Here is a 13,720-nt window from a genome sequence, read left to right on the forward strand (position 1 = left end):
ACCAAAATTTTTTTCCAATTTTTTTTTTGACCAAAAATTTTTTGCTTAAAATTTTTTTTTCCTAAATTTTTTTTTCCAAAATTTTTTGGACCAAAATTTTTTTGACCAAAATTTTTTTGACCAAAATTTTTCTGACCAAAATTTTTTGACCAAAAATTTTTTTGACCAAAATTTTTTTCCAATAATTTTTTTGACCAAAATTTTTTTCCAAAATTTTTTTTTCCTAAATTTTTTTGACCAAAAATTTTTTTTTCCTAAATTTTTTTGACCAAAATTTTTTTTTCCAAAATTTTTTGGACCAAAATTTTTTTGACCAAAAATTTTTGTGACCAAAATTTTTTTGACCAAAATTTTTTGACCAAAAATTTTTGACCAAAAATTTTTTTGGCCAAAATTTTTTTCCAATAATTCCAATTTCCAATTAATTAATTAATTCCATTTTTTTTCCCAAAATTTTTTGCCCAATTTTTTTTGCCGAAAATTTTTTTGACCCAAATTTTTTTGACCTAAAATTTTTTTTCAAAAATTTTTTTGACCAAAATTTTTTCCCAAAATTTTTTTTGACCAAAAATTTTTTGACCAAATTTTTTTTGCCCAATTTTTTTTCCCAAAATTTTTTTGACCAAAAATTTTTTTCCAAAAATTTTTTTGACCCAAATTTTTTTCTAAAATTTTTTTTGACCAAAAATTTTTTGACCAAAAATTTTTTGCAAAAATTATTTTGGACAATTTTTTTTTCCCAAAAATTTTTTTTCCAATTTTTTTTCCCAAAATTGTTTTGACCCAATTTTTTTTGACCAAAAATTTTTTCCAAAAATTTTTTTGACCAAAATTTTTTTCCAAAATTTTTTTTGACCAAAATTTTTTTGACCAAAAATTTTTTTGCTCAAAATTTTCTTTTTCCTAAATTTTTTTGAAAAAAAAAATTTTTTTCCAAAATTTTTTAGACCAAAATTTTTTTGACCAAAAATTTTTTTGACCAAAATTTTTTTGACCAAAATTTTTTGTCCAAAAATTTTTTTGGCCAAAATTTTTTTCCAATAATTTTTATCTCAAAATTTTTTTGACCAAAATTTTTTCCCCCAAAATTTTTTCCCCAAAATTTTTTTCCCAAAATTTTTTTTTCCCAAAATTTTTTTGACCCAATTTTTTTGACCAAAATTTTTTTCCAAAAATTTTTTTGACCAAAATTTTTTTCCAATAATTTTTTTGACCAAAATTTTTTTCCAAATTTTTTTTTCCTAAATTTTTTTGACCAAAAATTTTTTTCCTAAATTTTTTTGACCAAAATTTTTTTTTCCAAAATTTTTTGGACCAAAATTTTTTTGACCAAAAATTTTTGTGACCAAAATTTTTTGACCAAAAATTTTTGACCAAAAATTTTTTTGGCCAAAATTTTTTTCCAATAATTCCAATTTCCAATTAACACGTTGACGGACAGTAGGAACAAGCGAAGTTCGAAAATTGACACTATATGTTTTTGTGATTTTTAGAATGTTAGAAGTATAGTTTTACTCTTTCTGCTTAAATAAACTTAATTTTGATTAATTTAGTACCTTTAATTAGGTTTGCGGCTATAACAGCAAAAATTTAAAATGTAAATGACAGTTTAATGGTTCAAACAAGCAATTTTTGTATGCAAACAAAGTATTTTTGGGAGTTTTACACGAAATGTTAGTTCTTAATCAAACAAAAATAAATAAATGACAAAAAAATTTATTATAATTTTATAATTATTATACATTATTTCGGTATGCCATGTTTCAAAGCATGGTGCAGGACACAGTGCATGTTTTGACATGCAATTCTTGCAGCAATATGATGTTTCCTTCCTTATTCCCTGTTTATAGCATTGTTTACAACACTGTGAAAATATGTTTTTCGCTGATAATTTTCAGGAGGTGAAATTTTCTCAGGAAAATGCAGTGTTCCATGTTGTTGATTTCATTGGTTTGGATTTGTGCACGTTTAATTGAACCAAAGTTCTTCCATCCCGCTTATTATCTATACCAGTTAGAGATCGTATGATTGCTTCCCTGTACTCTATATACTTCATTTGAGAACCTGTCTTTTCTTTAAAGATGTAGAAAGAATTCCATACTGCTACATATAGTATGTAGCAGTATAGTTATATAAATAATAATAAATATCGTTAAACGTATCAATAAGAACTATAAATTCAACAGAAAACACGATCGCACTACTCCCTTCACAACCACGTGCATACTGAATCTGCAACTCGTATAACAGGTGAAATATGAACTTCAACCGAAAAAGATGTTTTCAAAACACGACACTATGATTCTACGTATACGCCAGTAAGTGCACATTTGTGCTGCTATAGCCGTAGTGTCTAAAAACGACCGTTTCGTTTTGAACGGCTATAGCAGTCATGCCACATTGTGAACTTCGCTTTGACGGCTATAGCCGCAATTGTCCGTCAACGTGTTAATTAATTAATTCCATTTTTTTTCCCAAAATTTTTTGCCCAATTTTTTTTTCCGAAAATTTTTTTGACCCAAATTTTTTTGACCTAAAATTTTTTTCCAAAAATTTTTTTGACCAAAATTTTTTCCCAAAATTTTTTTTGACCAAAAATTTTTTGACCAAATTTTTTTTGCAAAAATTTTTTTGGACAAAATTTTTTTGACCAAAAATTTTTTTACCAAAATTTTTTTTGACCAAAATTTTTTTGCCCGAAAATTTTCTTCCAAAAATTTTTTTGACCCAAATTTTTTTGACCAAAAATTTTTTCCAAAAATTTTTTTTGCCCAAAAATTATTTTAGCCAAAATTTTTTTCCCCAAATTTTTTTGACACAATTTTTTTTGACCAAAAATTTTTCTCCTAAAATTTTTTTGACCAAATTTTTTTTTTCCAAAATTTTTTGGACCAAAATTTTTTTGACGAAAATTTTTTTGACCAAAATTTTTTTGACCAAAATTTTTTGACCAAAAATTTTTTTGGCCAAAATTTCTTTCCAATAATTTTTATCCCAAATTTTTTTTCCAAAATTTTTTTTGACCAAAATTTTTTTGCCCCAGAATTTTTTTTCCCAAAATTTTTTGCCCAATTTTTTTTTCCCAAAATTTTTTTGACCAAAATTTTTTTCCAAATTTTTTTTGACCAAAAATTTTTTGCAAAAATTTTTTTGGACAAATTTTTTTCCCCCAAAATTTTTTTCCCAATTTTTTTTCCCAAAATTTTTTTGACCCAATTTTTTTTGACCAAAAATTTTTTCCAAAAATTTTTTTGACCAAAATTTTTTTCCAAAATTTTTTTTGACCAAAATTTTTTTGACCAAAAATTTTTTTGCTCAAAATTTTCTTTTTCCTAAATTTTTTTGAACAAAATTTTTTTTTCCAAAATTTTTTGGACCAAAATTTTTTTGACCAAAAATTTTTTTGACCAAATTTTTTTTGACCAAAATTTTTTGTCAATTTCATACAAAATCTCGTCAAAATCGTTTCGATGTATCAGGAGAACAGTCACATTTTTTACATTTGACAGCACGTCGGCTGAAACTTTTGTGTTGTGCACGACGTGCAATACAGTAGGATAATGTTAGTCAAAATGTTGTTCAAAATTGTGACTGTTCTCCTGGTAGAGTAAATGATTTTAGTACGAAAAATATCACATTTTTACATTTGACAGTGCCATTTTAATTCAAAATTGTGACTGTTCCCCTGGTAGAAAAAATGATTTTAGTACGAAAAATATTCAATATTCAGTCCACTGAAACTTTTGTGTTGTGCACGACGTGAAAAAAAAAATTGGAAAAAAAATTTTCGTTCAAAAAAAATTGTTGGTCAAAAAAATTTTGGTCAAAAAAATTTTGGCCAAAAAAATTTTGGGAAAAAAATTTTGGTCCAAAAAATTTTTGTCAAAAAAATTTTTGTTCAAAAAAATTTTTGTTCAAAAAAATTTTTCGACAAAAAAAAAATTTGGGAAAAAAATGTTGAAAAAAAAAATTTGGTCAAAAAAATTTTTGGAAAAAAATTTTTCGGCAAAAAAATTCTGGTCAAAAAAAATTTGGAAAAAAATTTTGTTGGAAAAATTTTTGGTCAAAAAAATTTTGGTCAAAAAAATTTTTGGTCAAAAAAATTTGGGTCAAAAAAATTTTTGGAAAAAAATTTTTGAAAAAAAATTTTTGGGCAAAAAAATTTTTGGACAAAAAAATTTTGGTCAAAAAAGTTTTGGAAAAAAAAATTGTTGGAGAAAAATTTGGCCAAAAAAATTTTAGTGAAAAAAATTTTGGTCAAAAAAATTTTTCGACAAAAAAAAATTTTGGGAAAAAAATGTTGAAAAAAAAAATTGGTCAAAAAAATTTGGAAAAAAATTTTGTTGGAAAAATTTTTGGTCAAAAAAATTTTTGGTCAAAAAAATTTGGGTCAAAAAAATTTTTGGAAAAAAATTTTTGGAAAAAAAATTTTAAGCAAAAAAATTTTTGGACAAAAAAATTTTGGTCAAAAAAGTTTCGGAAAAAAAAATTTTTGGAGAAAAATTTGGTCAAAAAAAATTTAGTGAAAAAAATTTTGGTCAAAAAATATTTTGGAAAAAAAATTCTGGTCAAAAAAATTTTGGGAAAAAAAATTTTTGAAAAAAATTTTGGGAAAAAAAAATTTTTGGAAAAAAATTTGGTCAAAAAATTTCTGGTTAAAAAAATTTTTGAAAAAAAATTTTGGTCAAAAAAAATTTGGTAAAAAAATTTTTGGAAAAAAATTTTTGGTCAAAAAAATTTGGGTCAAAAAAATTTTTGAAAAAAAATTTTGGTCAAAAAAATTTGTGGAAAAAAATTTTTGGTCAAAAAAATTTTTGGAAGAAAATTTTCGGGCAAAAATTGTGGTCAAAAAAATTTTGGTCAAAAAAGTTTTGGGAAAAAAAATTTTGGTCAAAAAAATTTTGGGAAAAAAATTTTGGTCCAAAAAAGTTTTGGAAAAAAAATTTGGTCAAAAAAATTTTAGTGAAAAAAATTTTGGTCAAAAAAAATTTTGGAAAAAAATTCTGGTCAAAAAGATTTTGGGAAAAACAATTTTTGAAAAAAATTTGGGTCAAAAAAATTTTTGGAAGAAAATTTTCAGGCAAAAAATTGTGGTCAAAAAAAATTTTGTAAAAAAATTTTTGGTCAAAAAAATTTTGGGAAAAAAATTTTTAGAAAAAAATTTTTGGTCAAAAAAACTTGGGTCAAAAAAATTTTGGGAAAAAAATTTTGGAAAAAAAATTTGGTCAAAAAAAATTTGGTCAAAAAAAATTTGGAAAAAAAAAATTTCATTCAAAAAAAATTTTTGGTCAAAAAAAATTTAGTCAAAAAAATTTTGGTCAAAAAAATTTTGGGAAAAAAATTTTGGTCCAAAAAATTTTGGTCAAAAAAATTTTGGGAAAAAAAATTTTGGTCAAAAAAATTTTTGGACAAAAAAATTTTGGGAAAAAAATTTTGGGAAAAAAAAATTTGGTCAAAAAAAATTTTCTGCTCCTGGCAGAAGCAATTGATTGCTCATTTGAACAAAATTAAACCCAACAAAAAGTTGAGTTGACACTCAGTACATTGTACCAAGTGCAATGAAAAAAATGCTAAAAATTTTTGGACAAAAAAAAAAATTAGGAAAAAAAAATTTGGGAAAACAAATTTTGGTCCAAAAAATTTTGAAAAATTTTTTTGACCCAAATTTTTTTGACCTAAATTTTTTGGACCTAAATTTTTTTGATCCAAATTTTTTTGACCCAAATTTTTGACTAAAATTTTTTTGACCAAAATTTTTATGACCCAAATTTTTTTAACCCAAATTTTTTTGGCCCAATTTTTTTGACCAAATTTTTTTTGACCCAAATTTTTTTGACCTAAATTTTTTTGACCAAAATTTTTTTCCAAAATTTTTTTGACCCAAATTTTTTGACCCAAATTTTTTTGACCCAAATTTTTTTGACCAAAATTTTTTGACCAAAACTTTTTGACCAAAATCTTTTTGTCCCAAATTTTTTTAACCAAAATTTTTTTGACCAAAATTTTTTGACCCAAATTTTATTGACCTAAATTTTTTTGACCAAAATTTTTTTGACCAAAATTTTTTTGACCCAAATTTTTTTGACCCAAATTTTTTTTGATCCAAATTTTTTTTACCCAAATTTTTTTGACCCAAGTTTTTTTGACCAAATTTTTTTTGACCAAAATTTTTTTCTCAATATTTTTTTTACCAAAGTTTTTTGACCCAAATTTTTTTGACCAAAATTTTTTGACCAAAACTTTTTGACCAAAATTTTTTTCTCAATATTTTTTTTACCAAAGTTTTTTGACCCAAATTTTTTTGACTCAAGTTTTTTTGACCCAAATTTTTTGGACCCAAATTTTTTCGACCAAATTTTTTTTGACCAAAATTTTTTTGACTAAAATTTTTTGGGTCAAAAATTTTTTTTGGGCCAAAATTTTTTGGGCCAAAATTTTTTGAGCCAAAATTTTTTGGGTCAAAATTTTTTGGGACAAAATTTTTGTTCCCAAAATTTTTTGGGCCAATTTTTTTGGGTCAAAATTTTTGTTCCCAAAATTTTTTGGGCCAATTTTTTTGGGTCAAAATTTTTTTGACCAAAAAGTTTTTTTTCCCATAATTTTTTGGGTCAAAATTTTTGTTCCCAAAATTTTTTGGGCCAATTTTTTTGGGTCACAATTTTTGTTCCCAAAATTTTTTGGGCCAATTTTTATGGATCAAAAATTTTTTTGGGCCAAAATTTTTTTTCCAAAATTTTTTGGGTCAAAATTTTTTTTTGGGCCAAAATTTTTTGGGCTCAAAATTTTTTGATTAAAAAATTTTTTGTTGGGCCAAAATTTTTTGGGTCAAAATTTTTTTGACCACAAATTTTTTTTTCCCAAAATTTTTTGGGCCAAAATTTTTTTGACTAAAATTTTTTGGGTCAAAAATTTTTTTTGGGCCAAAATTTTTTGGGCCAAAATTTTTTGGGTCAAAATTTTTGTTCCCAAAATTTTTGAGCCAATTTTTTTGAGTCAAAATTTTTGTTCCCAAAATTTTTTGGGCCAATTTTTTTGGGTCAAAATTTTTTTGACCAAAAAGTTTTTTTTCCCAAAATTTTTTGGGTCAAAATTTTTGTTCCCAAAATTTTTTGGGCCAATTTTTTTGGGTCAAAATTTTTGTTTCCAAAATTTTTTGGGCCAATTTTTTTGGGTCAAAAATTTTTTTGGGCCAAAATTTTTGTTCCCAAAATTTTTTGGGTCAAAATTTTTTTGTCCAAAAATTTTTTTTCCCAAAATTTTTTGGGTCAAAATTTTTTTTGACCAAAAATTTTTTTTTGGGTCAAAATTTTTGTTTCCAAAATTTTGTGGGCCAATTTTTTTGGGTCAAAATTTTTTGGGCCAATTTTTTTGGGTCAAAATTTTTTGGGTCAAATTTTTTTTTGACCAAAAATTTTTTTTGGGCCAAAATTTTTTTTCCCAAAATTTTTTGGGTCAAATTTTTTTTGACCAAAAATTTTTTTTTGGGCCAAAATTTTTTGCGTCAAAATTTTTATTTCCAAAATTTTTTGGGCCAATTTTTTTGGGTCAAAATTTCTTGGGCCAATTTTTTTGGGTCAAAATTTTTTGGGTCAAAATTTTTTTTGACCAAAAATTTTTTTTTGGGCCAAAATGTTTTTTCCCAAAATTTTCTGACCAAAAATTTTTTTCCCAAAATTTTTTGGGCCAAAATTATTTTGACCAAATTTTTTTGGGCCAAAATTTTTTGGGTCCAAATTTTTTTGAGCCCAAATTTTTTTGGGTCAAAATTTCTTGGGTCAAAATTTTTTTGACCAAAAAGTTTTTTTTTCCAAAATTTTTTGGGTCAAAATTTTTGTTCCCAAAATTTTTTGGGCCAATTTTTTTGGGTCACAATTTTTGTTCTCAAAATTTTTTGGGCCAATTTTTATGGGTCAAAAATTTTTTTGGGCCAAAATTTTTTTCCAAAATTTTTTTGGGTCAAAATTTTTTTTTGGGCCAAAATTTTTTGGGCCAAAATTTTTTGGGTCAAAATTTTTTTGATCAAAAATTTTTTGTTGGGCCAAAATTTTTTGGGTCAAAATTTTTTTGACCACAAATTTTTTTTTCTCAAAATTTTTTGGGCCAAAATTTTTTTGACTAAAATTTTTTGGGTCAAAAATTTTTTTTGGGCCAAAATTTTTTGGGCCAAAATTTTTTGGGTCAAAATTTTTTGGGTCAAAATTTTTGTTCCCAAAATTTTTGGGCCAATTTTTTTGGGTCAAAATTTTTGTTCCCAAAATTTTTTGGGCCAATTTTTTTGGGTCAAAATTTTTTTGACCAAAAAGTTTTTTTTCCCAAAATTTTTTGGGTCAAAATTTTTGTTCCCAAAATTTTTTGGTCCAATTTTTTTGGGTCAAAATTTTTGTTTCCAAAATTTTTTGGGCCAATTTTTTTGGGTCAAAATTTTTTTTGGGCCAAAATTTTTGTTCCCAAAATTTTTTGGGTCAAAATTTTTTTGACCAAAAATTTTTTTTCTCAAAATTTTTTGGGTCAAATTTTTTTTTGATTAAAAATTTTTTTTTGGGTCAAAATTTTTGTTTCCAAAATTTTGTGGGCCAATTTTTTTGGGTCAAAATTTTTTGGGCCAATTTTTTTGGGTCAAAATTTTTTGGGTCAAATTTTTTTTGACCAAAAATTTTTTTTTGGGCCAAAATTTTTTTTCCCAAAATTTTTTGGGTCAAATCTTGGTTTTCTCGGATTAAAATCACATTTTTTTTTTTTTTTGAACTTATGAAGAAATTGAGTTGTTAATTTAATCTTTTAATGAATTCTTATTTTGCGAAATTGGTTGTCAGGTTCCTTTTTTCTGCTTACAGCATTATACAAGTCATTAATGGATGAGGCACCGTGGAAACAATTTCTTGCTTTAAAAGGTGTATTAATGCATTTGGCTGATTTATTAACAAAAGAAATACAAGATATACACCATCTTGAGGAAACAACTTTAACTGCAGATATTGCACAAGGCAAGTTATTAATAACTATAATCAAATATTTTTATTTTTGAACAATCATTGGTATTAGTTAACCATGATTGTGGTTGTTAGTCATATATAGGTGAAAATTTTGTTGTATTCAAAACTTGCTACTTTCAGGAAGACTTCCTTTCTTTTTTATGGTGTTTATAATTTAGCTACCATTACCATTTGCTATATATTTATTAACAACCAGTTGCAATTTCTAGACAATGTTTTAGTATATCTTGCAAATGATTTAGTGAATTTCAAGTAATGCTTTTTTTTATATATATTAGGTTACGCTTTGAAACAAATCACCGAGTTATTATCATCTTTTCTTGAGGATACTTCTATACGACAAGCTTATAAGGTAGGCTTGTCGGAGCAGTTTTAGGTGGATATCTTTCATTAAAAAGTTTAGTAGTACAAAGAACCAGGTTGATTGATGATACCCAAGAACAATTATTAGAGATGTTAGAAGAAATGACCACTGGAACCGAAGCTGAAACAAAATCCTTTCCGGAGTGAAGTGGCTGAAAACAATTCATTGTACATATACAGTCATTTAAGATTCCTTGTTTTTTATGACTGTTAGACAAGCATGAAATGAGTTAACTGTGTGTTATCAAATTAATAAAACATAAAGATAGCATAGATTCAATTTGATACTTCTTGTTAATTGTAAATTTTGTGATTGTATAAAACCAAATTCTGCAAATGTCTGTTAACAATAATGACTCAACCCTGCTCTAAATAAAACTTTAAATATATCTTAAGTACAGTATATATTTACTATACGCTATTCCAGGCTCATAATAGACTGATACTGTTAATTTTCTCTAGAATTAGATCATTCTAACAAACCTATACTAGAATATAACATTTAGAATACATCTTAGATTCGTTTGACATTATTATGGGAAACACCTATATCTGATTCTTTGTCTTGTTTGTTAGCTTCACAAACTACTTAATATTTGTCTCAGATTTCAAATTAATCACTTCTTATTAGTATTAGATCCAAAGCAAAATTTTTGCAGCTTAACAATACCAATTGTGCTGATATGACATTTGATATACATATGTAATTACAATATTTTTTAGGGTCGCATGTTGGGTAATCCATATTCCAGTAATGAACCTGGTCTTGGACCATTAATGAGAGATGTTAAAAATAAATTTGTCAAGATTGTGAATTAGTAGCATTATTAGAAGATGACAATGGTATGGAATTACTGGTCAACACAAAATCATGAGTTTGGATCTTCCAGTGAAAGAAGTTTATAAAAAGGTAATAAATATTAATATAGTTATTATGTTTATACAATAACCCTTCAGTTAAAAATATAGTTCCTATTTAATTGTTTTTTAAATAACAGTAATGAATGGCGTTTTAATTGTACATTTATCATAATATTACTTTACTATTAGATATTTTATGATATATCATTAATAATGATAATTACAATATTATATAATAATGTTATAAAATTCAACCCTCAAAGAATAAGGATGGCAATTGTTTTTATGTACTAAAAATATGTGAATATATTTTTCATCACAATCAATTATTATATTACTTTGTTGACTGTAGGTGTGGTTGGCTGAACAATGCGAAGGAGAATCAATGAGAGTTGTTTATAGAATGAGGGTCTTCTTGGAGACGCTACTGAAGAATTTGTTGAAACACTCAGAGCAAAACTCAAACTCAGTTGATAATGAAGAACTGTATAAAATGGCCAATGTACTTGCAGATTGTGGAGGATTACAGGTATTTTTGTTAAGATTATTAATGACTTTAATTAATGTGTGATAGGTTAATAAATTTATGAAAAATTATATACTGGCTCACAAGTTCACTCAAGATTTGAGTAAAAACCCAAGCCTTTCTTTATAGGATTGATTTATATTACAATATGTTTCAATATTAACCTAAGATGTTGATGCTTAGAGGTTTCTGATAATTATACAAATTAATAAAAAATATAATGTTAATTCTATATATCTGATGCTGTATATGAGCGAATTCTACCCATGATATGGAATAGGTTGAATATTTTGAATAAGAAATCTGTTTTTTTTTTTTGTAGATCATGCTTGATAGGCTAAATGCTATTCAAAATGTTTCAAGGTCTAGACCACTTTTGCAAGTGCTACTTAAATTATTCAGATTATGTGTAAAAGTTAAAAAATGCCAAGAAGTATTATGCAGGCCGGATCTAAGTTCTGTATCCGTATTTTTGAAGGTGAGTAAGCCTAAATAAATAAATAAATAAATATACATAAATATATATGTATATGCATTTTTTTGTATACATCATAAAAAATAACTATTTAATGAAATAACCCAATTCATATAGGTCCTACAACTATGTCTGCAAAGTGAATCAGATTCACAGTTAGCATCTGTAACGGAACAATTACTTGATGTGAGTTGGCATTTTAATTAATTCATATACCAGGTTGCTAAAAAATTATTTTTTAACTCTTTTTATTTTTACTGTTACTCAATATGGATTTGTTTATGAACTCCCATTTTATCTAATAATACTCAACTAATCTTTTTAGCACACATTCACTTTATATCTACTGTTATATTTAATATAATCTACATATTTTATATCTGACAGATTATGGAAACAATACTTTCTAAGCCGCAAATGAATCACTAGCATCATTTTTGCAATTTTCATCAACATTTGGAGGCCCCGAATATGTGCAGGCATTATTATCGTGCACTAATAATTCATCTGTAAGAAACAATCCATCAGTTCTGAATCATCTTACAAGTTAGTGTAGCAGCATTAGTTTATGGAAATGATATTAAAATGGCTTTATTGTGTGAACACTTTAAGAAATGTTTAGATTTCAATCAATTTTGATTTTGAGCGAACGGCTGAAGATGAATTTAGATTAGAATTATTCTGTGTACTTTGTACTGGCATAGAGAAGAACTGCATAGGCGGTACTTTGAAAGATTACATAATATCTTTAGGAATGGTCAAAAATGCATTAGAGTATATTACAGTAAGTATAAATTATAATTTAATTTGTATTATCTATTTAAATGCTAAATGTTTTAATTGTTGACAGATGCACGCTCCTTGTGTTAAACCTACATTGTTAAGAACAGATTCAGATGAATTGAAAGAATTTATTTCTAAGCCTGCTTTGAAATATATTTTAAGATTTTTAACAGGATTAGCTACTGAACATGAAGCTGCACAGGTATTTTAATAAAGTAATATTCAATTTATTTTTGTTTTAATAAACACTATGTTTGAAATTGATAAGATTTATTAGTTATTAAAACACTCTTTAAATGTGACATTGAAAAAATTGAAATTTATGTCCATCCAGTCATTGTTTGCATTCAACTCCGATACATTTAAACATTTTTTTCGACAGATTGGTATGTTAAATATACATGTCTTATTTATTATAACAAGTTTGTATAATTCACATACACATGTCTATACTATTCTTATTTTCCCTTTGAATATATTTTAGATACTGATATCTCAGATATAATTCCCATAATACACAGACTTGAACAAGTGTCTTCAGATGAGCATGTTGGATCGTTAGCAGAAATCTTCTTGAAGCCTTGAGAACAGATCCTGCGACTGCAGCGAGAGTACAACAAGTAAGAATTTTATTGTTATATACACAATTGATTTCATCTACTCGAAATTTATTAGCATATTAAAATATCATAAGTTACCATTTTGTAATATTAACTTATGTTCGTATTGTTTTTATATTTATAATGATTCAAGTATTTTATAAAGTATATCAAATACTGTTATTGAGTTTTTTTCATTCAGACAACATTTGCTTGATTTATAATCTAAAAACGTTTGATTAAAGGTTCGTGATTTTACAAGAGCAGAGAAGAAAAGATTAGCAATGGCTATGAGAGAGAAACAACTTGGAGCTATGGGCATGAGAACAAATGATAAAGGCCAGGTAGACATAGACAATATCAACAAAATATTAGTGTTATTGATTCTAAGTTTATATGTATATATTTTTTGTTATTTAATTAAAATGAATTAGGTTACGGCTAAATCTACAATACTGCAGCAAATGGAAGATCTAGGCGAGGAAACTGGTTTAGTTTGTGTAATTTGTAGAGAAGGGTACAAATGCCAGCCAACAAAAGTTTTAGGTGTATATACCTTCAGCAAAAGATGTAATGTTGAAGAATATGATTCTAAGGCAAGATGGACGATGGGATATACTACTGTCACACATTTCAATGTTGTGGCATTTTGAATGTCATATGAGTGCAGTTAGGTAAATAATCCAATCTTCGCTTTCAAATCGTTCATATTTATTTTTTTTATTATTCTGTATGTACATATATTACATAATCAATAACGAAGCAAGTATTGATTGATTAGTGATGTAAAATCATCTATTTTGAATACGTAAAACGTTCCGCAGCATTTTAATATATTTGTTATTAATTATTTGTATATATGCGTATATCAATGATTGAATTACATTTGCTTTGTTCTGTTTAATATACACTTTATATTTTTAGATTGGCTAGAGCAAGAGATGAGTGGGAAAGTGCTGGCTTACAAAATGCTAACACGAGATGTAATGGTTTGTTGCCATTGTGGGGAATGCAAGTTCCCGAACTAGCATTTGCCAGCAGTCTTGCCAGACATGACACATATTTGCAGGTATGGTCTGCTATTGATAGTGTATTTTTTTTAACTTCCCGAAGGAGAAGT

At 25.8% G+C, this 13,720-nt stretch overlaps 2 protein-coding genes across 2 annotated transcripts in view; both read left to right on the plus strand.

Moving 5' to 3' along the window:
• Nucleotides 1-10,694: 10,694 nt before the first annotated feature.
• Nucleotides 10,695-11,647, plus strand: LOC113388161 (protein purity of essence-like). The gene is made up of 4 exons (XM_026625563.1): nt 10,695-10,746; nt 11,066-11,221; nt 11,336-11,404; nt 11,606-11,647. The coding sequence occupies exons 1-4, from the start codon at nt 10,711-10,713 to the stop codon at nt 11,645-11,647; spliced, it is 303 nt and encodes a 100-aa protein (XP_026481348.1). The 5' UTR covers nt 10,695-10,710.
• Nucleotides 11,648-12,572: 925 nt separating this feature from the next.
• The window catches only part of LOC113388162 (huntingtin-like), a 25,491-nt gene continuing 24,343 nt past the window's right edge, over nt 12,573-13,720 (plus strand). Inside the window, 5 exon segments of the mRNA XM_026625564.1 lie at nt 12,573-12,621; nt 12,846-12,944; nt 13,035-13,244; nt 13,246-13,274; nt 13,525-13,669. Coding sequence (XP_026481349.1) covers nt 12,885-12,944; nt 13,035-13,244; nt 13,246-13,274; nt 13,525-13,669 — 444 coding nt within the window. The 5' untranslated portion in view covers nt 12,573-12,621; nt 12,846-12,884.

This window comes from Ctenocephalides felis, unplaced genomic scaffold (assembly GCF_003426905.1).
Source record: "Ctenocephalides felis isolate EL2017-DRISC unplaced genomic scaffold, ASM342690v1 CF-g0.4_SCAFFOLD_03572, whole genome shotgun sequence".
Lineage (NCBI taxonomy): Eukaryota > Metazoa > Arthropoda > Insecta > Siphonaptera > Pulicidae > Ctenocephalides > Ctenocephalides felis.

Excerpts from the sequence above, each read along its gene's own strand:
- LOC113388161 (XM_026625563.1), top strand. The coding sequence starts at position 10,711 with ATGGCCAATGTACTTGCAGATTGTGGAGGATTACAG. Across the intron at positions 10,747-11,065 it reads CAGATTGTGGAGGATTACAG|ATCATGCTTGATAGGCTAAA; the intron begins GTATTTTTGTTA and ends TTTTTTTTGTAG. Across the intron at positions 11,222-11,335 it reads CTGTATCCGTATTTTTGAAG|GTCCTACAACTATGTCTGCA; the intron begins GTGAGTAAGCCT and ends CAATTCATATAG.